The 26,255-nt window shown below is 41.3% G+C and overlaps 1 protein-coding gene across 1 annotated transcript in view; it reads left to right on the top strand.

The window, feature by feature from the left end:
• Nucleotides 1-25,437, top strand: part of itpr1b (inositol 1,4,5-trisphosphate receptor, type 1b) — a 505,447-nt gene extending 480,010 nt beyond the window's left edge. The window contains exons 59-60 of the mRNA XM_060835732.1: nucleotides 6,751-6,912; nucleotides 24,620-25,437. Coding sequence (XP_060691715.1) covers nucleotides 6,751-6,912; nucleotides 24,620-24,706 — 249 coding nt within the window. The 3' untranslated portion in view covers nucleotides 24,707-25,437. The remainder of the gene's footprint in view (nucleotides 1-6,750; nucleotides 6,913-24,619) is intronic.
• The last annotated feature ends 818 nt before the right edge of the window (nucleotides 25,438-26,255 follow it).

Below are 26,255 nucleotides of genomic sequence, written 5' to 3'. Positions count from 1 at the left end.
ATATGAACTGTAATCAAATAACAATGACACAATCCAAATGCTTTCATTCATTCCTCCTTTTCCTCTTGTTCTGTCCTCCTCTGATCTCATCTTTCCTTTCTCTTAACCCTTTACATAGAACATAGAACATAGAACGGTACAGCACAGAACAGGCCCTTCAGCCCACAATGTTGTGCTGACCATTAATCGTCATGTAAGGTAAACCTAATGTACGAACCCTCAATTTCTGTGACCATATGCATGTCCGGCAGTCTCTTAAATATCCCCAACAACCTCACTTCCACAACTGCTGCTGGCAACGCATTCCATGCTCTCTCAACTCTCTGCGTAAAGAACCCGCCTCTGACATCCTCTCTATACTTTCCACCAAACAGCTGAAAACTATGACCCCCGCCGTGTTAACAATTTCTGTCTTGGGAAATAGTCTCTGGCTATCAACTCTATCTATGCCTCTCATTATCTTGTACACCTCAATTAGGTCTCCTCTCTTCCTTTTTTTCCAATGAAAAAAGTCCGAGCTCAGTCAACCTCTCTTCGTAAGATAAGCCCTCCATTCCAGGCAGCATCCTGGTAAACCTCCTCTGAACCCTCTCCAAAGCATCCACATCTTTCCTATAATAGGGCGACCGGAACTTCTCTCTCGTGTATGAATTGCAGTCTGTAAGGACTAGTCGATGAAAGTCATCGAAAGATTCAGTGAATGGTTCTTGAAATTTTCTTTGCCTTGCTTAATATCTAAATAATTAATTACAATCCAAGTTTCACATTGAAACATTTGCTGCAAATTTAAAATTTTGTTTAAGTATGCCTTCCTGTTTTGGCAGATTGAACTATCCTGCAGGAGGTTTTGAACTGATGGCACAGAGCAGGTTCCAAGTTGCTGGCTTTTCCAAGTTTTTTTGGGGGGGAGGAAAGAAACATTTACCGGTCACTGGATACCCAGTGTGGTTTTTGTCTGAGCATGTCATTGATTCTGTTTTCCATTCATATATTCCTGATTATCTAACCTGTGAATTCTGTGCAGGCTTTTATTAGAAATAGGAACTTGCTTCTAAATTCATTTTTCAGGATGTAGCTGAAGCCGGTATTTATGGTTCAGGCCGAGCAGTCCTTGACAATGTGATGGTGGTGAGCGAGCAATTTGGACTGCAGTGAAGTCGCTCCCCACAGTTTAGGGAGTCTCCCAGCTTTGATCCAGCAACAATTCAAGTTCAAATCAGAGTGGTGGCTGACTTGGAAGTGAAGGCCACACCCTTCTGTGGGGTTAAGATAGTTGGTTTGCGAGAGAAAAAAATAATCCTTTTATCATGTACAGGTATTGCAATGACCCATTTTTAAAGCACCAGAAGTTAAATGTTGGTCAGAGCTGAGACAAATGCTTTTCTAGTCAGAATCTTATTTCAGCGCTCACGTCATAAAAATTCAACAGCGTTGAGTACTTGTTCCCCGTACGTTTATCGGCTTGTATGATATGATGGTAGTATCCCTACCTCTGTGTCAGGAGATCGGAGTTCGAGTCCAATCTGCCTGGAGGTATTCAACAACATGTCTGCACAGATTGATTAAAGTAACCATATATAATATAGCATGTTTTTATATATATAATTTTTAAAATACGCAACCAGTCACGTTCACCCAGTTAGCCCTTAATTAACAATGAATTATCTCCAGTTCTCTAGTTCCACTTAGTTTCAGGCATCCCTGCCAGATCCTATTGGATGGTAACAGATTCCTCTTGCTTTGTGCAATAATAATGAAAAACAAAACTAAAAATAGAGAAGGACAACATATTGTATTCTCGCCATTTTTGTGCATGCTAGCTTTCCATTTTCCAATATTTCTTGATAAAGTAATCCAATAGGTGACCGCTCCTACCCACCCAATTCAATATGGAGGTTTTGCTGGTGTCCAGTATCTGTTTTAACACAGCAATATTGATCCTTGGGTGTTTCTCATTCACTTGTTTTGCTGAATGTACATTATCCTGTCATTACTTCTTATCGATGTAATGCTCTGGGGATTGCTACTGAATCCCTTATTAGAATTTCTTCCAGTATTTTCACTAAGAAAACCAGTGCGTACCACCTCACCAAGAGGGAGAGTTTCTGCTGCTAAGGTACTTTTTTTGCTACTCTGATCTTTTCAGATTTCTCTTCCAATTAACTTCCTTTTCCCAATGGCAAAATTATAACCCCTTCAGCACTCAACCCATCACAGAGACTTGTGTCAGAAACAAAATGTTTGATATTCCTGGCATCTCCTAATGATGGAAGTTTCAAAACGCACTGCTGTATTTTGAATTTTTTTAAGCATTTTGTTCTCTCAAATAATGTCTTCCATTTTGGGGTTTTTTTTTATAGGCGTTCTCAACTCCTGAATTCCAAACAAGCATCTGGTCTCATTTTGGGTCACAGCCAATTCAGCTAGACTTCGCAATTCACCTATTGTTGTTTTGGAAGCCAATGCAGCTTTCTGTGAAGTGCTATTTTGCAGTGGGGCTAGCATTCTCTACATGCGATAACTATTGCAAAGCAGTAAATTAGATTAGATTCCCTACAGTATGGAAACGGGCCCTTCGGCCCAAGAAGTCCACACCAACCCTCTGAAGAGTAACTCAGCAGACCTATTTCCTCCCCATCCCCCACCCCGACTAATGCACCTAACACTGAGCAATTTTAGCATGCCTAGTTTACCTAACCTGCCCATCTTTGGATTGTGAGAGGAAGCCTGAGCACCTGGAGGAAACCCACGCAGACACGGGGAGAACGTGCAAACTCCACACAGTCAGTCACCTGAGGCAGGAATTGAATCCAGGTCCCTGGTGCTGTGTGGCATCTGTGCTAACCACTGACCAATGTGCCGCCAGTAGTTGATCCATTCTGGCTGATTTCTAATCTCATACAGTTAAAAGCCCCAAAAGACTGATTTCCAATTTTAAATTCTGCATTATGCTAATCAATGACCATGTTTTCAAATCCACTGCTCCCACCCCCATAATGCTACTAAGACATGGCAAGTCTGCTTTCAACTGGAGATAGTCAGTTTTTTTAAAAGAAAGACCTTACTGAGAAGGATCAAACCCTGGAGGTATCACATCCTTCTACCTCCACTACATTTGGTGCCTCTTTTGGAAATACTTCCCTTTTTGAGCTGATCTCTTGAGAAGTGCAGCAGATCTACATTTCCAAGTATTGGTAACAAACCATGAGATTCTACAAAATTGCTTTTCCTGCCATGGGTGATATCTTGTACCCTAGATCCTTTTTTATCGTTCTGAGCTTTGTACCACAAGCCTTGATTTTGCTGTACAAATGCCGTCAGGAGGCATCTTTTCTGTGCATACCCAGTTATGTGATTGGATTGGTTATCCCCTATCTTGCACTGCTGTGGACACCAAAAATCTCCCAGCTTTGTATTTGGTATTGTTTGGCATCTTTTTATTGGCTTGCCTTCTGGTATGTGTATGGTCACTCAGCCTTCCTGAAGTATGGGTGAGAGTTTTTGGTGACATTCCTGGTCTGTGCTATATTCCCTGACCTTATTAATCAATACTCACTGTCCTCCCATCTATCTCTTTGTGCACTGATCTGCCACCTCTGATTAGTAGGATTTCTCTCAACAGTTGGTGACCTCTTTCTAAGACATCTTGTGAGTTTTACACACTTTTTCTCTTGTCTTCCATTTCAGTACTTCATGTTTCCAATCCTTGGGCCTACCTTGAGCTAGATCTTGTTAACCAGTAGCCTTCCTTTTCTTACTTACAATGGTCGCTTTTCTCCATTTTAACTAGCCAATTCTGCGAAATATTTGGCTTTCATAGTCACTTTTGGCAGTTGTCCTTTAGGACCAGTGGCCTCACATTGACCACCATTATCATCAGAAAAACTGTTGACTCTGGCAATTTGATTTTCATAGCTGTGCAACATTTTGAGTATGAGAGGTGCATAGTTCCTCATTATTTTCTGCAACTGCTTTTAAAATCTGCACATTTGTTATCCATACCCAGCAATCTTCAAGAGTGTACCCAAACAGTCCAGTTCCCTGCTGTACAATGATTGTTCTTCGGCATTTGGCCAGTAACGTTTTCCAGTGCGCTCCACGTTTAAGCCCCTCACTCTTATAATAAATCATATTTCCCTGAATGAAACTGGCTGATGGCCTTAGATTATGTAATGAGGCTCAGCCAATGCTCCTCTGTCTTTATTTAAATCCTTTTACCCAGCAGGAAAGTGCATTCAAATGTCGCCGGGGAGGGGGTGAGAAAGTGGAGCTAATTTTAGCCCTTTCCAAGTCGGAGACTAATCATTCTTTAATGGAGAAACTTTAGGATTCCTACCAAAAACTAACTGATCGGGATGATATCCTCTGACCATCTGCTGAGAATTCTTAGCATAGACGGCCACGCTACTGTCAATGATAATTTATGGGTTGACTCGTCTTGCCAAACTTTTTTTTGAACCATTTCATTTATTGCTTTTTTTTCCCTCAAAAGCTAAAAGTGCTGTTTGCTGACCTGTTCATAACCATTATTTTCACATTTGTATGTATATCTCTAAATTCACCATGAGAAAATTCCAAACCCCCGTCCCAATTTTCAGTGAGAAATGTTTCCAATGGCCCAACTTCAGTCCTATCCACTTCTCCATTACCTTATTCGTTATTATTTTCTTACCTGTACTGAGTGTTATTGTTGACTGACTATATCCAGTTTCCAAATTCATAGAAGGTAAAATGAAACTTTTGGTTTTTTTCTTTATCCCATAAGTTTAAATCCGTAGCCACCATCTGCTGAAAGCCCTTGCTAAAGGCAGATATATTTGCGCCATGACAATATCCCTTGGCATTCTTTACAAATCTCCCATCTTTCACTTATCGCTTCCTTAAACTAATTGTGTTCTTCAGCCTTTTGTTCTGCACCCTTTACTAAAATGTTTAACATTTTGTAAGTCAGCTATGCACATTGCTAGAGAGGGTATGTCCCAATAAAGGGATACAAAAAGGTCTGACTGTGTAAATTGTGAATTCATGGATTTTTGAAACACCATAGCTTTGTTGTTTTCCAAAACCAATTCCATCTGCATGTTTTTAATCAATACGCTAATAAAACTGCATTTTATTGGATGTTACATCCACGCTAGTTAAATGATTGATTCTAGCCACTCTTTTTAAAGATTTTAGTATGTTATTATCCCCATATCTGAAACTGGTGGAACTCTCAAATTCCTTAACTTTGTTCCAACCTTTACAGTTCAGTCTAGGTAACACTGTAGCCAGTCTGTTCTCGAGGTGAAAGTGCATCTCCTGCCTAACATTGTGCAGTTGGACAGCTCTGCAATCAACATATTCATCATCGGGTTGGAATTTCTTGTGACCAATGCGGTTCCCTTGATTTATAACGCCACCATCTTCCTCCAAATAGTGTTCCCTGTTTGGTTTTAAATTCTGCATTATACTGTTTTAGACAGTTTGTGGTGCAATAAATCACACCTAAAGCAGTGATTGACCATACACATGGCGTTTCTGAGGTTCAGCCTTTTCTTGTAAGTTTACAATTTTCTTTGCCACCTCAGAATTGTTTGCAGTCTTTGTCTCTTAATTTCTCTTTGTTCTCCTTTCATGTTGTTGCTTACTCCCTGTGTCTAGATGGTTTCAATGGCCCTTAACGTTGCATTTTGTCATTTTGCCAAATTCCCCATTGTGTGACCACCAGAAAGAAATGCTTACCGAGGAGCGTTTTCACTGCTTCCGACATTTGTTCTGGCAATGTCGTTGTCCACATGTTTAACTTTCCTCAAAATTGTCTATCTAACTTTTTTTTATTAAGCTGTGCCAATTATGACTTGAATGCCGACCGAGAGCGTAGAATTTCCATCTGGAATTTCTGTGGTCTTGCCCAAGACCTACTGTATTCCATCATGAATTCTTCAATGGGACCATCTCTTTCCACATTCGTCGAAGTCTGACCAAGTTTCCTGCGTAGTTTACTAAAATATACTTTTTTATGAATTTTATCCATGGAAGTTAAAAATTTGCAAAAATTTCCACCTGGTTCCACACTAGGCTCCAGTTCTGGGGACAAAAAGAACTTGTATGTTTTAAGCGCTGGTGAAAGTGCCAAGATTGTTTCTGCTTTCTTATTGATTAAGAAGTAACCTGAGTACACAGTTTGTTCTCTTGCAGGTCATAAACATACAAGGAAAACTTTCTCTGTCGAGACTTTGTATTTAGATTCAGCCATTTGTTTAAACAAACAGTAATCCAATTCATATTTTGAAATACAAACTGCTTAGTATTCGATCTTTGACTTAGAAACAGCTAATAAAGGTAAATCATCAGGGGTTAAATGTTGGTATGACAGAGTCCGGTTGTATGCTTTTCTAATCAGAATTCTATCCTGGCTCTCACATCACAACCTGAACCACATTGAGTTTTACTTGTTCCTGGTTATATATACAGCACTTAACCAATTGACCCTTAATGAACATAAAACTGTCAGTATGACTGTAAACAAACACATTTTGTCAAAGATTTTGATCTTGCACACTCAGGACAGTTTTCAATAATACAAATTCAAGGGAAAACCAACATTTATACTTCCTGAGAGGAGAGCAGTTGATTGGTTAACAAGTGGCATCTGCTCGAGATGTAACCATGGTGAATGCCTCTTGTGATGCTGAATGACAGTTGACAGCCAGGGTTAGTTTTAAATTTTAAACCAGGCAGGTTGACTGTGGCTTCTTTCCATTTCAGGAGCGGAACCTGGACTGGTTTCCACGTATGCGTGCCATGTCATTGGTTAGCAGTGATGCTGAAGGAGAGCAAAATGAGTTGCGAAATCTACAGGAAAAGCTGGAGTCTACGATGAAGTTGGTCACCAACTTATCTGGCCAACTGTCGGAGTTAAAAGAGCAGGTAAGAAAGACAGTACCTAGTGTTTCCAAGTGTATGTTCTCAGTAAGTAATACACCAACCAACCTCATGATACAGGTGATGCTAAAGGGATGCCATTGAGACCTATTGAAAACCTCAGCCTCGAGTGAGCAATTGAATGGATTGTTAATTGTTTGTTGGTTTATTTGCTTGTCGTTACAGTTGCCATTTCTGTGCTAGACAAATGAATCTTAGATCACACAGAGAGAGTTTTGTCCATCTGCCAGTGCTAGTTTATTTAAGCTATCAAATTGTCCCACTCCCCACCTCTTCACCTCCACCCCCACAAAATGATTTAATGTCTTTATCTAGTTCCCTTATGAGGATGACCTTGCATCACCCTTTCTGTTTTCCCATCTCATCGGTTTCTGTTTTTTGCTAATGGCCTTTAAATCTGTGTCCTCTAGATGCCAACCTCCTTACCAGCAACAAGAATTTCCCCTTCCTTGCTCGGTAAAGTCCCTTCATGATAAACGCTTTTGTTGAATCTCCCCTTAACCTTCTCTGCTCTAAAAGGTATGAAACCAAGTTTCCAAGTATCTCCAGATTACTGCAGTTCATCCCCATCCATCTCCTGGTCAAGCTATTAGTTTAGAAAATGTTATCATTGACATAGTTCCAAAATCTTTCTCCTTGAAATTCATTGTCCTCTTCTAGCCGTAGTGTCCTAACTGGAAAATTGAAAACTGAATATTGTCTTAGTATGGTGGGTTCTCACTGTGACAGCAGCTATTCAGGCAGCAATTTGTTGACTGAACCTCTAATCTTCCATGGCTTAGGATCAGCTGTGATCAACCTAGCAACCTCCCTGATTCTAATCTCTCTCTCACTCACCCCTCTGTCTCCCCCTCTGTCTCCCCCGTGCTTTCCCTCGCTCTCTCGTGCTTTCTCTCTTGCTCGTGCTCTTCTTCTTTCCCCCCCTTCTTCTTTTACCCTCCTTGCAGTCTCGCTCTTTCCCCTCCCCCTGCGCTCGCTCACTTGTTCTCTCATTTTGCCTTAAGACAAAGAAGGACAGCCCCCAGTTGAGTTGTCTCATCTGGTCCTTATTGAATTAACCAAGAAATCAATAATATGCTAGCTGTAGAGATGTAAGATGAAATGCTGAGCTGCAGCTTTCCAACGTGAGCTATCTGGCTTTGATGAAGGTCTCGTTTTAGTGTGAGAACATGCAAGGGCCAAACCTTCCACTTTTGTCCCCTTTACTGTATATCCCTCATGAAAGCGGTTCTGAGCTATGATTGAAGGTTCACTATTGGGAAAATGCGTTTTTTATATTAGTGCATTTTGCTGATTGGAGCAACATTTATTACCCCTTGCTAGTTGTCCTTTGCAATGTGATGTTGAGCTGCCTCCTTGAACTGTTGCAGGAAGTGCTGTTAGTGAGCTCTGGGATTTTGACCCAGCCGACAGTAAAGGAACGGCGAGAAATATTTCCAAGTCAGGGTGAGGGGGCACCCTGAGACAGTGATGTTGTTCCTCTTCAAGTCACACACGAGAGGAGTGTCTCAAGTCTGGGGCAAGTCTTGACCAGGATAGCAAGGAACCCTTCAGCTACTGTAGTCCTTTTGGGGTCTTTCTCAACCACCAAAATGCAGAAGTGTGGCCTTGGATTAACATCCCAGGGAAAGACGGTATCTCTTTCATTACCGTATGCATTGACCCAGAAGCCTCAATGTGCTCATATCCTGCAATGTGGGCCTTGAACTATGATGACCTTCTGATTCTGAATAAAGAGACACAGTGAAACCAGTGAGGGCTGAAATTGCTTTCCACAAGAATGCTCCGCCAAAGACAGCCAACTGAAATTTCAGCAGATTGAGGGCTTTTTGCACTGAGGTGTGGTAGCTGTTCACATCAGTTCAATGCTCGTGCTCCTCTGATCCCTGATCTGGAGATCACTTCCTTTATAAATCATTTCTGTCGTGGTAACTCTGCTGAGTTTTCCTCACCAATTTTTTATTTGTTAAAAATGTACATACACATCAAAATTCATTTGAGAGGAAAGAGGAAGTATCATCAAAGTGTCAGTCTTTATGGAGCTAAAAATAACTTGGTTCTTTCATTCACCTGCTTCAAAATCCAGACAAAACCAAGACAAACTCTACTTCATGTGATGATTAACAGGACAAACCTGCAGACTAGTTCCTTTTATTTTTCACCCAGACAAACTTCCCTAAAAGTAATTTTACTTTCAATGTGTACTGTCTGCTATTAAACTTTCAAACGGATCTGTTGGTTCTGCCTCCTAAGCCCACAATGTTGCACTGAGGGTGCTATGTAATGATAGTGGTACAGATAGCAACATACAGTACTTTAAAAGCTCCACATGCTTGCTGTGCATTCAGTGCTTCTCCTAGTGCAATGGTGGACACAACAAGACTATGTTGCGTGCTTAAAACTGTCTCTGTTTGACTTCTGAAGGCCAGTCCATTGAGTCAGCCCACATGTTTAGAAAAGTCTTACGCGTCTTACACTTGTTTAACTCAAGTGAGCATGAAATTCATCTACTTTCTTTGAATCTGTAGCCTCAGTGACTTCTATTGTTGGTCAGTGAAAAGCAAACCAAGAGACATCGCTCATATCTGCAAGCACTGACTGAGCTCCATGGTAGTCTTTACAGCCACAGGCAATGCCATCCTTGCCCAGCTCTGGAACTCTAGTTGGCAGTATTCAGTGTGGATGCCATTATTGAGGCACACTTGTTGTTGTTCCCTCTCTGATTCAATGCACAGGGTTGGTTTTGGTCTCTTGTTGACAACCTTTCTCCCTCTTTGAGCAGCTTGTTCTGCCAGCTAATAAGTTCTTTGACATTTACCATAACACTCCCTGGAGCTTCATGAAACACAAAGCACAAAAATATGTACATTTGTAACAATAGCCAGAGGAAATTTGCCAGCAACTTGTCTGTTCAGTAGAAGATGGTCCTTTTAATAGCTTCAGCTCAATATCAGCTGCATTGGGAGCTGAATCACACTGGAGCTGTGTTAGCTCAGCCAATCATTAACTCTACCTGCATTAACTCTAGCACCGAAATAACATTGTGATAATTATTTTGTCAAATCGAGGACTCTCAAACCCCCCAATTTGGCCTCAACCTTGGCCAATTTCTCATGCAGGATGCTTGGATTGGAATCGAGCTGGATAAGGGCCAGTCTTAAAATCTTGAAGAGAGTTGTGATAGAGTTAATTAACAGATCGCACCAACCGCTGAAAACAGTGGTCACAAAAGGGCGCAGGTTGAGCTCATAAATTGATGCCATGCAGGCATGTGCCAAACAGTTGCTGCCTCCCTTTTGCTGTATCCACAGCTATCAGCATCCTGGGAATGACCATATTCCAGGATCCAAAATGGATCAGCAGTTTAAATTGGCTATGAGAAAAGGTCTGAGGATGAGAGTAGTTAATTCCCTATTCACAAGGCACACCTTTTAAGGGTATGATGGAGTAATCTACACAAGCCTGGACAGATCAGCCCAAAGATGGGCTTCATCCAGGGTGAGGCAGCTCACTTGTTTAACACACCATCTTGAACATTCACTCCCTCCTCCAGCACCTCCACACACTGGCAACAATGTGAAACCCGTGGAACGGCCACTGCAGGGATTCACTAAGCCTCTTCCAATTTCTCAACCACCACCATCTAGGGTAACCATGACAGCAGAGGCATTGGGATCACCAGTGCCAGCAAGATCTCCTCCCAGCCATGCTCCATCTAGGCATGGAACTATGTGTCCGTTCCTTCACTATCACTCGATCAAAATCCTGGAATTCCCTTCCCAAGCCTGCACCAGGTAGACTCCAGTCATTCAGGACGGTAACTCCACAACACCTTCTCAGGGGCAGTTAGGTTCGGGGAACAAATGCTGGCCCAGCCAAAAATGCTGGTATCTTGTGAAATGATTTTAAAAATATATAGTCAGAAGTTAGATTTGAAACATACTTAACGTGCAGCTTGCTTATAATAATAAATTTTAATTCCTTTTTGAAACAGTTCATTGGCTATTTTGAATCATTTTAAGATCCTTTTCTGAAACAAAGAGGAATACTAAACAGTGTGGAATGTGAACAGGGCTGTAGAATTGGGCAAGATGGTTTAAAACTAAACACCAGACAGATTTCATGAGATTTAGACTGGCATGGGAGCTGTTTTTAAATTTGGAACGATTGTGCAGCATAGTAGGCTGCCTGAATACCAGACTCTGCCAACTGACACAGCTTCTTAGTGTATTTTTATTTTACTTCAAGGATATTCCTGTATGAAGTCCTTATGGTCTTCCCTCAGTTGGCACCCATTACCTCCGAAGGATATCCATTTTCAACAGTGTAGCAGACACCCATGGGCTCTCCAGTGTAACCTTTTAATTATAATGTGGGACTGGACAAGACCACCTGTCCTTGCATGTAATTAAAACCCAAGATCTTCCTTGCACAAGTACAGAAGCATCCAGTCCCACTCACCTACTTAGCAAGTCCAATTTCAGGTGTCATATACAAGTGGCAAATTCTGTTAGTCCATGACGCGCTCCTTTTCACCACCTACAAGGACACTTCCCATCTGAAATGCCTTCTGCAATGTGCTTAAAAACATTCCCCCAGAAAAAATGTGAATTACAAGTGTCACTGAACACTGAGGCACCAACTTAATTGGATTTCAGTCACTCAGGTAAATGTTACTTTCAGATAGGACAGCGAGAGAAAATAGCTAGCGATTTTTGAGAAAATCACCAATCAAAAAGAACCATATTTTTGTCCCTTTTGAGTTATTCTTCTAAAGGCCATATGTGCAAGGTGTGTGCTGGCTGTAAGGGGAACATGTTTAAATTGCTGATTGCTGGTGATGTTCCATGATTCAGTGCCAGGCACTAAACTCTGGAAGGGGATGCAAATGGCCTTGGGCAATATCAAATTGGCAGCAGCTCATTGATGGAAAAGAAAATCCTATACTGTACATTGTAAATTGGAAGAGCGCAAATTCACATTCAGTGAATTTTATGATGCAGAGAACCCAAGGAACGATTCATTCTGCATTTCAGCTCCATGTACATCATTAGTGCTAAAAATTAATGTGTATGGGGATTGTTGACATGGACTGAACTGGTTGGTATAGAGGAAATAGTAGGAATAAACAAGCCTTTTCTGAGATGCAGACAGTGACTAATGGGATACCACAGGGATCGGTGGTTAGACTCCAACTATTCACATTAATGTAGATGAGAATTAAATATAGTGTTTTCACATTTGTAGACAACACAAATGTGGGTGGGAGGGTGAGCTGGGGTGAATGCAGAGATGCTTTAGTCTGCTTAGAACAAGTTGCATGAGTTAGCAAATGCATGGCAGCTGAACTGTCATATGGATAAATGTGTGGTTATCCACTTTGGTAACAAAAACAAACAGGAAGGCAGATAATTATCTGAATGGTGTTAAATTGGAAAAGTGAAGGTTAACAAGACCTGGATGCCCTTGTACACCAGTCGCTGAAAGTAAGGTTGCAGGTACAGCAGGTGGAGAGGACAACAAACAGTATGTTTGCCTTTATGTTGAGGGGATCCAAGTCCAGGAGCAGGGATGTCTTCCTGCAGATAGCTCCTTAATGAGTATGGTGTATGGTTTTGGCCTCCCTAGCTGAGAAAGGATATGGAGGGAGTGCAATTAAGATTTACCAAACCTATTCCTGGGATGGCTGGACTAAAGTGTGAAGAGATACTGGATCAGTTAAGACTGTATTTACTGTATTTTAGAAAAATGAGGGGGATCTCCTGAAAGCCTCTAAATTTCTAACAAGGCTGGCATGGTGACTCAGTAGTTAGCACTGCTATCTGACAGTGCCAGGGGCCCAGGTTCAATTCCACCCTTGGGTGACTGTGAGGAGTTTGCATGTTCCCTCCATGTCTGTGTGGCTTCTGTTTCTTCGTCCTCCCCAAAAATGTTCAGGTTAGGGTGGATTGGCCATGCTAAATTGTCCATAGTGTCCTGGGATGTGCAGGTTAGGTGGATTGGCCTTGCTAAATTGCCCATAGTGTCCAGAGATGTACAGCCTAAGTGGGTCAACTGTGATAAATATGGGGTTATAGGGATAGGGTTGGGGAGTGCTGGGATCCTCTTCAGAGGGTCAATGCAGACTAGTTGAGCTGAATGGCCTCTCTCCACAATGTAGGGATTTGATGATACTATGACTAAGACAGGACGAGACCGGTCAATGCGGGAAGGATGGTCAGAATCGGGGATCACTGTCTGAGATAGGATAGGCCATTTAGAACTGAGATGAGGAAAGGTTTTTTCCACCCAGAGAGTGGTGAGTCTGTTGAATTCTCTGCCACAGCATCGAATGTTTTTGAGAAGGTGTCAGATTTGGTTGATCAGGCTGAAGCGATTGGGAGGAAGCAGGAACAAGATATTGAGAGAGATGATCAGCCAGGATTATGCTGAATAGTCTGGGAGGACCAAAAGACTTGCTGTTGCTCTTTTATGTTTGAGGTTCCTGCGTTCATTTATGAGTCGTTAGTTTTAAATCCTTGCAATAGGCTCACAGTCCAAGATAGGATCAAAAAGCAACCTGCTTCAGTGTGAGATTGGCCCCAGGAGTGTAACAGGACCTGGGTTTGGTGCACACCTTTCCCTCCCATTTCAGGTTGTCCAGGTAAGCTCCTACAGCCACCGTGTAAGTGCAGCAGCCAATGCTGACTGTTCTGTAGCATGGTGTATTCCATCATTCCTACCCATCCCCTCTGCTCCTTTTAATTTGAAGAAACTGATGGCAGCAGAATCTGTAACACACAATCTGTGGCAAGAAAAGCGTTCATAAATAAAAACGTGTGGCAGCTTGTGTATCGGTGATTCAGACAACAACCTTAAAGGTGGATGTGACTCATCTCTCAACCTGCAAGAACTGAAAATAAAATGGCATTTACAGTAAGCTTCAGCCCTGAACGTGAAACCTGAAACTCAGGGTCTCCTACCCAATCTGTCTCATGAATTTAAAACATCATTTGTCTGTTGTCTGGCTGGATGCGACGGCTACAAATGCTTTTAACAGCCCACAGTCCTGTGAAGTGAAGGCTACAGAAAAAATAACACCTCCTGGGCTCACCTGTCTTTACATCCTGTTGGCATCAGGGTCACAGAAAGGCAAGGAGAAGGATCATAAACTCTTTGTTCTTCCTGATTCCCAGTCAGGTTGGTTCTGCTTGCAGTGCGTCTAGGAATTGGTTGTTGAGTTGGATTTTGTTTTCTCTCAGAATTGAACTTTCCTGCACTTTTGCAAGAGAGGCCCTTTTATTACAGCTGCTATCTCTGGTTGTTGGGTAGCTGACTCCTTAACTCAAGCTGATGGGATTGCTCCCTCTACAAGCCGGGGGAGTTGAGCACAGAGTAGTTGAGAGTAGTAGTGGAGGGATATTGATGTGGACGAGTCAAGTATGCCTACAGACAAAGGTGATCCTTCAGGAATGTTCTGCCCTGTCATATAGGTGTACTCTCTGAGTAAGTAATTTTGAACATGATGGGAGTTCCATGATTGCTATGGTCAGACCATCGGAAACGGTGACAGATTGCAAAACTAATGAGATGAATCGAGCTTGGGGTATTTTTCTCAAATGGTAACATGGCACAGAGAAAGGTTAGCTTTTTCAAAAAAAAAATTTCTCACCCTCTCTCTGAATGTCGCTGGAAATAAGTGAGACCCAGCAGGTCTACAGTTCCAGTAAATCAGGTCCGTGCGGAAATGGAGGAGGAGCGTTTGTTCCGATGCAGAAGGAAAATATTGTCCTTTGCAGCAACATCACCACCACGAGTGTGAAATCTTAGACCATGTTGTTTATGCTTTCAGTTTTGGAAGAAAAGAATGATGGAATTGTGCAGAGTTGGTTATGTAGAATCTCAATCAGAGACCTGGGTTAAAATTCATTTTCTGATGCATGCTCCATCATAGATATTCAACTTAGTGTCAACTCGATAGAATTGTCTCTCAGCCCCAGGTATGACAGATCTTCAATTTAGTTAGACATCAATAACCTCCATCATCTCCAAAATGTGAAATTTAAATAAATTTATTTATATTTCACCATCAATGCCCATTTCGGAGTCGGTCAGTCCTTTTGGCCATATTTGGAATAACCAAGGTGCGGGCTATAGTTTGTCCCTCGTGTCCATCTGCAGACTGGAAGTGGGCGAGGTTAAACTGGGCTGGACGAAAAGAAACTGGACCTTAAAACTTCCCTACACTTCATCTGCTTATGCAGAGACAAGAACATATATTCGGCAAATGAAAAATACAAATGAGAAGTAAAGATATTTGGACTTGGTTTGAGGAGAGTGCATGAATAATTCTGGAATAAGGTTGCCACGAGCAAGTCTGTTCCAGGTTCAGTCCAGGAATCAAGTGCAATTTGCATTGGACTTTTTTTTTAAAAAGCAAATCCTTCCAGTGAAGCAAAGAGGGGTAGGAATACACCCATGTTTTTGTACCATCGTTTTCTGTCAGAGTCCCCACTGAGCAGAGACCCAAAATTTGTTTTCTGATGCTAGGCAGATGCTCCTGTAAGACACTTTGCCAGCAGTTCTGCCTGTGTACCTAGATAAGGCATGATATGCAATTCCATTAAGACATTGTGTTTGATAGATTGACAAACGGTTACATGATACTAAATCTCATATGGACCTCGATTAATTTCTATATATAGTATTATGTCATGGGTTCCTTCATCAATTCATTATTGATTTTTGGAAATCTTGTTAAACATAATCTCCCTTTTTTAAAGTCGTATTTCCCACCCTGCTGAAGGAATCAAAAAGACCTCCGAGGACGGGTTGGACTGAAGGGTCTGTTTCCATGCTGTACATCTCTCTGACTCTATCTGAACTAGTCAAAGGTATTCTTATCACTCATTGATCCTAAAACAGGAAGGTGATCGTCTTTTATCAAAGGACATTCTTGAGACAGTATTGGTGACAACGCCATTTCGCTGCCGTGCTCTGAACTTCCCTTTTATTGTGAGATATGGTGAGTGGCAGTCTGGCAATTTTACAGTGTTCAGGCCATTCACAACTGCTTTCATTAATCTACAACCTATACCACTCCGACATGGTCTTTCTTTGGAGACAGAATCAGTGTGTTCCAGAGCTCCACATCAGATGAATGTGCCTGGGTGAGTTGAGGACATACAACAAAGCAATTCAAAAGGATAATGGCCATTGAGTCATGCTCTGCATTCAGCCGTGAAGTTGAGAGAAATAGCATTGGTTAGCTCTTGATACACTCATTACTTGTGGCAAAGCTTTACAATTATCAACTTAATTTCATATCCATTCCCAGAACAGCAGACATCTCTAATTTGTCACTGGTGGCTGTCTCCTTGTATTGACTGATACTTGGTTCAGATTAGTATTTGTTACCGTTGTGGGCAGTGACAGCTAGTTGCACTGTAGTAAGCATTTTTCACTTAGGCATTTAGCAAATTGTCAATTTGTTTCTGATGCGACCATACAAATTAAGAGCAGGAATAAGCCATTCAACCCCTCACGCCTGCTCTGCCTTTCAATAAGATCATGGCTGATCTGCTTATGTTTTGAGTTCTACAATGACTCAGTGATTAGCACTGTTTCCTCACAGCACCAGGTATCCAGGTTTGATTCCAGTCTTGGACGACTGCCTGTGTGGAGTTTGCACATTCTTCCAGTGTCTTTGTGGGTTTGCTCCAATTCCCTCCCACAGTCCGAAGATGTGCAGATTAGGTGAATTGGCCATGCTAGATTGCCTATAGTGTTCAGGGATGTGTAGATTAGGTACTTTAGTAGAGTAATAGGGTAGGGGAATGGGTCTGTTTGGGATACTCTTCAGAGGGTCAGTGTGGACTTGGGCCTAATGGCCCGTTTCCACACTGTAAGGATTCTATGATTCCACACTACATCCCTGTAACCTTTGATAACCTTGCGTACTGTGAATCTAGCTAGCTCCTTCTTTAAAAAATATTCAATGACCTCACCTCTACTGCCTTCTAAGGCCGAGTTCCAGAGTCTGGACCATCTGAGGGGGAAAAAAAGATTCTCCTTATCTGTCCTGAAAAAGCACCCTCTCCTTTTATGCAATGTTTCCTTGTTCTGGATTTGCACACAAGAGGAAACGTTCTTCCCACGTCCGCCTTGTCAAGCCCATTCAGGATCTTGTGTATTTCAGTCAGGTTATCCCTCCCTCTCTCAAACTCCAGTAGAACCTAGGCTCAGTCTGTCCACCCTTCCTTATAAGAGAGCCAACTTATTCCAGGTGTCAATCTAGTAACGCTCCTCTAAGCCACCTTCAATATATTTACATCCGAACATAAATATGGTACAAAACATTTCACGGTATTTGACGTTGTCTTATCAATGCTCTGTACAACTAAAGCATTTTTACCTTTTATGTTCAATTCCTGTTGTAAGTCTCCCTGCCAGGAAATTCATCCGCTTCCAATTCAGGAGCAACCTGACCTTATACAGATCACTTCTACCTCAAACTAAATCCCAATGGTCCGACAATGTGAATTCTTCCCCCTCACACCAGCTACTTGGCCAAACATTCATCTGCTCTCTCTTCCTATTCCTCCTCTCACTAGCACATGCACCAAGAGTAATCCTGGTATTACTACCCTCAAGGACCTACTTTTTAATCTCCTGCCTAATTTCCTATACTTTCTCTGCAGAACCTTGTTCCTTTCTCGACTGAAGTTGTTGGTACCAACTTGTACAACAAATTTCTGCTGCTCACTTTCCCGTTTCAAAATATTCTGCCCCCTCTCCAAGGCATCCTTGATCCTGGCATCAGGGAGGCAACACATCATTCTGATGTCTTGCTGACAGCCACAGAAATATCTGTTTGTGCTTCTGATGAGAGAGTCCACTATCACCATTGATCGCTTGAAACCTGACATACCCCAATTTACAGAAGAGCCAGTCAGGGTACCAGAAACCTGGCTGTCAGTACTATATTCCCCTGAGAGGCCATCACCCCCTACATTTTTTTCAAAACAGGATACCTTTTTGAGACGGGGATAGCCACAGGAGACTCCTGCACTTCGTGCCTCCCTCTCCTACCTTTCCTGCAGGTAACCCATCTACCTGACTGTATCTGCGGCTTTTCTCCTTTCCTGAAACTGCCATCCATCACATCCCCTGGTTCCAGTAAATTCCTCATTGCCTCTTACCGTTGATCCATGCGGTCCAGTAGGATTTGTAGCTAAACATGTTTCCTGCAGACGTAGCCTCCAAGAGCATTAAAATGCTCTTTGATCTCCCACATCCAACACTTCGACCACATCACTCTGCTAAAACCATATCTGCCTCTTTAACAGTTTACAGCCCCAGAAAACAAACGCAACACACTTGCAGCTTACAAATTTTTCCTAATGCATGCACCAGATGCTTTTGCATCTAGAATTCTGCAGTCATTCTCCATTTTAAGTAATACTTTTTTAAAAAATTCTTCCTGCCAAAGTGAGGAAAATACACATTATCCCACATTATGATCCAACTGCTAGTTTTGCTCACTCATTAAAGCTATTTATGCCCATTGGCAATCTGCTTGCATCCTCCTCACAACAAAATTTCCTGTTGATCTTGGCATTAACTGAAACTTGAGTTATTGTGCCAATAGTCATGGAAGTTACTCTTCTACCAGAGCTACAAGCTCCTTGTTGAATAAAACTCCAGTCAACGCTGTTCCGGCCTAGGGATCAGTGCACAAGCTGCGTTTTGACTTGGTTTCCTTGGCCACAAAAATTTGCTTCATGACGGGACTCCTTCAATATTGAACCTGGAAGTGACTGTTGAGCATTTTGGGACATCCTGAGATTGTGAAAGGCATAACTTAAATGCAAGTTTTTCTGTTTTTTTTTAAAATGAAGACTTTGTCCAGCCCATGTATATGGGATTTTCAGAAAATAGTGCCATGATTAATGTTTTACCTGATACGAAGAGGCAAAATTCTATTTTTCACAGAATGTAAAGAAAATTACTGACAGTTCTACAGACTACTGTTCAAGGAATCCAACTTGGCAAGGGTTTGCATCAGACCCAAATGCTAAATGTTCCTTTTCAGAATTTCAAGGTCATATCCTGAAATTTCGAGGCAAGTTAGCATGTTTTTTTTCAGGCAGCCCATACTAGCTAGATGCTTTTAGTTCGATGTTATAGGGAATAGATTTCCACTTTAGCGGCAGGTTCATTATCACACTGACTTCAAAATAATGCTATGTTGAAAATCTTTCAACAAGCCATTGGATTGTACACTTCCACATCTAGATTTCAGAGAAGGCAAAAGATGTTAAATGCTGGAATACAGATACGTAATCATGTTTTTTAAAAAAGTTTTCATAACTTCTTTATTCTGTGGAAATTGCCAATATTAAAGGCCTTCCTCAATCAGAGTCATTAGATCATTGACAATTCCTCAAATGGAGACAACTTCAAAGGTAAGTTTGTCTTCTCAATCGTCAATCAGAAACATCGTTTGAGATCCTGCAGGGATTTAATAGTCGTGTCCACACTATGTATAGTGAGGTTGCTTCATCCAGTCATTTCAAGAAGGATTTATAACATGGTTCATCCAAGATTAAGGATTCATATAGTCTGATTCTGAGAAGCTTTAAGAAACTCACACATGATCTTCAAAATTTGTGCATCTTTGTCCCAAGCATTCAATTCTTAAGTTCAAGTTTCTAAACTTCAGAGAGGATTCCTTGAGCTAATTGTCTTTATTCTAGCAGTCCCACCTTATTTGGAAGATTGATAGAGGTATAGGCAGTAGTGATTTGCCATCTCTTTACTGGGTGAGGACGTTCTGGTTCCTGGACCTGTTCTGTCCCTGTGGGATGGATAGATTGTGAGCACTAGAGTAATGCTGAGAGAGATTTACAAGGGAAAAAGAATGAGTCCATGTATTTCTTATGGGTTTCCAAACCATTTTATTCCTATGTGAAAAATACCAAACGCAGCTAAACCAGAATGTGAGAGAGCTTGGCTATTATGCCATTTTTATCCGTGCAACCTGCTGAATTGGTTATGCTTTACTGGCTTTGAAGAGTTAATGTAGCTGGAAACTAGTCTTCATGTAAATTTGTTGAGTCGAGCCCTATCGTGTTAACCTTCATATTTGATGACTACCTTCCTTCCATGTCCTATCAATTACACCCGAACTGCAAACAGTATGACAGTTCTTAGAAAAACAAAAGATCTTATTTAAAAAGGCAAAAGTGTCCAGACAAGCATACCCTTACAGGTCAGGAGTATTTCCTCAAACAGTGTGACTCTTCTCACCACTGCATCAAACAATACACATTTCACTACAAACTACAGGTTTTGAAACTCCAGTTGACTTTTAGAAAATCTTTCTCCCACTTCATTGGATATGATGCACCATGTGGTCGTCAAATAATTCTTCCTTCAACCCTCATTTACCTTCTGTGCTCACTGTTTCAATCACGTTTCTGACCGGTTCACAGATGGGAAAATCAGTTCAAGGTATAACCTATCAGCGTCGAGCTTCGTGAAGGGTACTTGGTCACAGCAACAACATGGTAACTCGTCTTTATAGCAAAGTACAGGAACAGTAAAACATGTCAAAGCACTTCACAAGAGTGTTATTCAATTTGAAATTAACCTCGTGAGGGATTATGGCAAGGTTTTAAGGTGTTTTAAAGGATAAGCAAATAGGAAAAGATTTGGCTGCGTTTTACAATTTTGCACCAGACCGTTTCTCCCTAACAGATGGGACTGAATTTGTTTGGCCCTGAGGTGGTGGTAGTCAAGGAAAGGACTGATAAAAGGGCAGGGCCTCCCATCTGGATGGCTTCCCATTGCTGTGCTGCCAATTAAGAAGTCCCTCAGTGGTGAGCTGGGGTATGGATTAGCTGCACCCTGAAAAGAGGCAGGTTGCCTCTTAAGGATCCAATCAGAGGACCACTGGCAATCTGCTGATGGTAGGAGCTGCCATCCTTTCAGTTTCTTGGAGCAGCCTTGGGATGGGCAGTGGTAGTGGAGGCCCAGAGAGGGGCCATGGGTCAGTGAAGATCTTTTGAAGGAGCCTGCTGTTTTGACCCATCAGGTCAATGTCTTTCTGAAGCCTCTATATCGCCACTTCCTCCTGGTGGCTGTACAGATGATCCAGGACTGGTAGCTCTCTGGGTAGGCCAGAAGCAAGGCTGAGCTTGAAGACAGCAAATTGAGATATCACGTTTGAATCAATTCTGTTGTTGGCCGTTTGGGCTCTGAACCCCAATATTTGCCCTGACGTTGGGCCCTGAAATTAGCAGTAAAATTCTGCCTTAACTCTCCTCTAATCCTCTTCTATCCATCTCCACGCTTCATTTCCCAAAGGTTCATGTGCTGGAGATTTTTCGAATGGTGGCTGGGACAATCAATGTGCCATGTTTTGAAGTTCGCGTCAGAAATTATACGCATTATTTTTGGATCAGCAGATTATAATGCTAACCTTTTTTTATTATCAACAACCATACATTCTTTAAAAGGAAATATTGTTTTGTTGATATTTATAGTAAGGCACTGTATGCCCGATCAAGTAAAGGACATACATCATTATAGACAGTTTGTTTCCTTTGTTAACAAGCCATGAGTAATTAGTTTGTACAATGCAATCTTAAATCAGTGAGTCTAGAAAATTTGCTCTACTTCTCTCTTAATACACTCAACACCCTATTGTTAATCAGGCTGTTCGCTGGATGCCCAAACTGATCTTGGCTGATAAACTGAATTTGACCCTTCAAATGGCACAGGCAAGTATCAGGGACACTGATAGAGCCCAACACGTGGTGCTTCCTGAGAATCAGAAGAGGAAAGTTGTATTCACAATTAAATGAACTAACCTGTATTTAGACACTATGCATGATCCCAAGATGTCTCAAAGTGCTAATATAGCCTATGAAATACTTTTGAGGTGTGGTCACTGTTATAACATAGGAAGCCCAGTGGACTGTTTTGTGTACAAAGTTCCCACAGAGAGACAATGAGATTAAGATCAACACATCTATTTTAATTTTATCACTTGACAGATAAACGTCAACTGTAATAATGCAGTTGTCACAAAAAGCCTCTGCCCTCAAAGTCCAGTCCAGTTTCACCAAATGACTAAACTAATTTAGTTACCCAAGAATGTAAAACGTTTGTGGCTGAGTTTTATAGATCTTTCAATCTAAATGATGATCTCTTTCAATCTCCAGTAGCATAGCTTGTGTTTGGGACAGGTTCTGGTTGGAGGGGAATCTCTATGAAATGACATAGCAAGCAATATGACATCACTCTTCCATTATGTGGCTACTATTTAAATGTTTCCATCTTGGAACATAAGTGGACCATTCTGCCTCTCGTGTCTCTTCTACCATTCAGTTAGGTCATGGCAGGTCTGCACCTCAGCTTCTATTTGCCAGCTTATACTCTATACCCCTTGAGGCCAATGCACAGCAGAGAGGGGAGTGGGAACTGTTTCTGCTTTCTACAATGTAGATAAGTTGCTTCCTGATTTGCTTTCAAAAGACCGAACTGTAATTTTATACTCCCTTGTTTTTGATTCCCCATCCAAGGAAATAGCTTTTCCATATCTACTCAATCAAACATTTTGGATGCTGGCAATTTGCCAGGAAATGGTTATTGAGTACAAGTAGAACAGGAACTAGCTTTGGCTTTTTTTCACTCTTATGTGGAACTTGGGCTTCACTAGCAATGTTATTGTCCATTGCCTTGAGGGCCTGATGATTTCAGAGGTTTGGTAAGTATCAACCACATGCTGAAGTTTTGAGTTACAAGTAGACAGTATGTTAGGTTTATGTCCCTAAAGGACATTAGTGATTTTATGGTTAACATTGCTGAAGGTAGCTTTCCATTCCAGATGCATTACATGTATTACGTATTTGGATTTAAAATCCTGCAATTGTTTGTGGTCGGATTTGAACCCCTATCCCCAGATAATTAGCCTGGGCCTCTGGATTATTAGGCCAGTGACAGTACCACTATGTTCCTTTCCACATCTCTTCCTTTTTTGCATTCCCTAACACTCCAAAGTCTGGCTGAGAGCTCAAGGGTAAAGAGTCCTAGCTGGCAGTGAACAACCAGAAACCGGGAACCTGATTTGTGCAAATGATTAGGGTGGTGGATAACATCCAGAGAACCTTCTGTAACAGGTGCCAAGTAGTTGATTGGACATGTAGCTTTAGGAAGCATTCCTGATTTGGATGAAGCAGTTTGAGATTACAAGAGTTTCAAGACTACTCCACTTCAATAATATACACACAGAATCAGAAACTCCCATGTTCATCTTTGTGAAAGTTTAGCAACTAAGAAAATTTGCATTTAGTTATCACCAATAAAAAGTTTATTGATTTTAGCTTCCGGGTACAAAGCCTACATTCCTTTTATCGGTTTCTAACCAGAATCTGTATAACTTGGGCTTTTGTATTACAGCAAATGCAGCTGTCCACGTTACCCCTCAGAGGGTGCCTGCTCTGAGGGGTAACGTGGATTGCGCTTCGGCGGGTCGGTGTGGACTTGTTGGGCCGAAGGGCCTGTTTCCACACTGTAAGTCTAATCTAATCTAATCGAACTTGCAAATTTTAGTAATATGCTCGATTCTCCTCTTAAATCATTCTAACTTAATCCTACCAATGCCATTCCTACCTGACATATACATACATATGTAATGTTAGGGAAGCTATCTGTGACATTAAGATAAAGATTCTGGTGGGGGGGGCGGGGGGGCGGTGCTTAACCGCGTATACATTGATGTTTGCATTAGTGGGGGAATCTCAAACTATAGGACATAGTTACAGAATAACAAGAAACTAATTTAAAACTGAGATGGAAAGGAGTTTTTTTTTTCTCCTAAAGTATACTAAGTGTCTGGAATTTTCTAACCTGGACAATTGAGATGGCTAGATCACAAAGTATTTAAAGAGGAGGTACACAGGTCTTTGAAATATCAGGGAATTGAGGGCTACCAGGATCTGGCACAGAAAAGGCGTTGAGGCCTGGAGCAGGTCAACCATGATCTTGCTGAATGGTAGGGTAGACTTGAGGGGTCGAATGGCCTATTCCTGCTGCACTTTCTTATGCAAAGAAGACACACATTGTCTGGCCCCAGCTTCACAAAGGGGTCAGTGGCTTCCCTCTTTGACTAATTTGGACACGGTCCATGAGTTATTTTAAAGAATGAGGAAGAGCATTCTAATGAGCAGGCACCCTCTGAGGGGTAACGTGGACAGCTGCATTTGCTGTAATACAAAAGCCCAAGTTATACAGACCTGTAATAGTACGTCTCTCAATCTTGCAAAAATGTAAACTGCTTGTTGCTAATGCATTATAATTAAGCAGCTGTTAGCAATGCTGTTTTCTCTGTAGATTATAATAATTTGTCTTGCTCGAATGTACAATTATAACTTGCAATAATAACATTTGCCTGTTTATTCACACTAATGTGTAATGTGGATCACACGAGAAGTAAGAGAGGCCTCTCCCTAAAAGTAATACATTTGAGCTAGCCAGAGACAAATGATGTCAGGAAGCTGGATGAGCGTTCCATTATCAGATGATCTGCCAATGTAAACCATCTGACTCAAAACCTCCGAGCTACTTTAATGTGCTGCATTTCTGAGAACATAAATTTCTCAAGAAGCAACGCTTTAATGGAATGTTTGGTGTGCTTTGTTTTTAGATGACGGAACAAAGGAAGCAAAAGCAACGAATCGGTCTTCTTGGCCATCCTCCGCACATGAACATTAACCCACAGCAACCAGCCTAATGAGTAGACGGCGTGTTCTGTCAAAATAGATGGGCTCAGGATCTTTTACCCAACTACTGAACCAGTATAAATCATCGAATGTTTACTTGTGTGCACCATAGGAATAAATGACACTCCTTTATAGTCTTGGTTTTTTGCTACTTATACCTAGATCCCTAAGGAACTTTGTTCTGTCTCACTCATTGACATGTTCTGCTTCCATTTCTGCCAAAGAAGGAATCCCCAAGTGTTCTTCAAAGGTCTCCATTTGGAAGCAGCAGAGTTGTATAATTAAAAAAAAGCACATTTGAAGAGCCGGCTGTCAAGATAATGGGTAGGGCAGAGGTTTTTGTATGTACAGAAAAATAGTTGTGTAACCAGTATTTAATGTCCTATTTTTGTAAGTTGACTGTGCAATATGACTAATGAATATGCAAATACTCTATATAACTTTGCATTTGTAGATGAGCACTGAAATGTACTACCTGTGAAGAGCCACATTGTCTTTTGCTAAATGAATAGCCACCTGTTTATTTTCTTTGAAGCTGAGAGAGAATGAATGGTAAATTTTGTATATTTGCTGCCTTAGATTAGTTTTGTATAAGTACCTCAGTTTACAGATGGCAGACAAGTTCGTGACCAACAGAGTAGTGTTAATGACAGAAAATATACACAAAGCACTAATATTATACAAGTCAAGCGTGGTATTGACAGTTGTAAGATGCATAAGAAAAGCTATTTAATAAATACGTAAAGCTGCTTTGGTGTGAGTTATTTGAGTTTTTTGTGCCTATCTCAATGTTTATTTCCTATTGATATCTAGAATTTAATCCTGGTGGAATACCGTGATGGCAATCTATTAAAAATGATAATGGTTCCAAATTAGTTTAAGCAGTCAGTTCATGCATACACTTTTATAATTGGAACAAGTTACCCAACCCAAATGGCATGCTTCATAAGTTGCTGAAGAAAATAATATTTACTAAATTTATTTTAATTTCAAGACATGACATCACATCTATAGGTTAGGGTTACCATCGACTGACCATTGCTGGAATATGTGGACTTCAGTTGAAAGCAAAATTTTACCCACCATCCCACTTCTCCCAATGCATAAGGCAATAGGTCACCATTGTCACTGGAATGAAGTACTAGAGCTTCTCTGGGAATCTTTACCCTATCTACAGGAGAATTGTAGTGCAGAAGGAAGCCATTTGGCCTATCATGTCTGTATTGGTTGACTGAGCACTTAAGTACGAGAGAGGGTGAGGACAGAACTGGACTGAGGAGAAGACTTTTTTTGTTTTGTTGGGTACTTACTCCCCGCCCCCTTTTCTTTTAAAAGTTTAAATCCCCTGAACTGATCCTTCTATAACTGAAACCTGTTTATTGATGATAAAAATCAGTAAAGGTGCCAGAGGCAGCTTTGAGTAAAAGTTTCAGTAGTTAATATTTCGACATCTCAAGACGCAGGCAAGAACAGAGAAATGACTCTGTTGACTTTTTGCAATAAAGATTGTAAAGTCATTATAGAGGAATTGAAATAATCTTAAATTATATGTTTTGGCTC

This window comes from Hemiscyllium ocellatum, chromosome 14 (genome assembly GCF_020745735.1).
Source record: "Hemiscyllium ocellatum isolate sHemOce1 chromosome 14, sHemOce1.pat.X.cur, whole genome shotgun sequence".
NCBI lineage: Eukaryota > Metazoa > Chordata > Chondrichthyes > Orectolobiformes > Hemiscylliidae > Hemiscyllium > Hemiscyllium ocellatum.
Note: the sequence above shows the minus strand (reverse complement) of the source record. Positions and strands in the feature narration are given on the sequence as shown.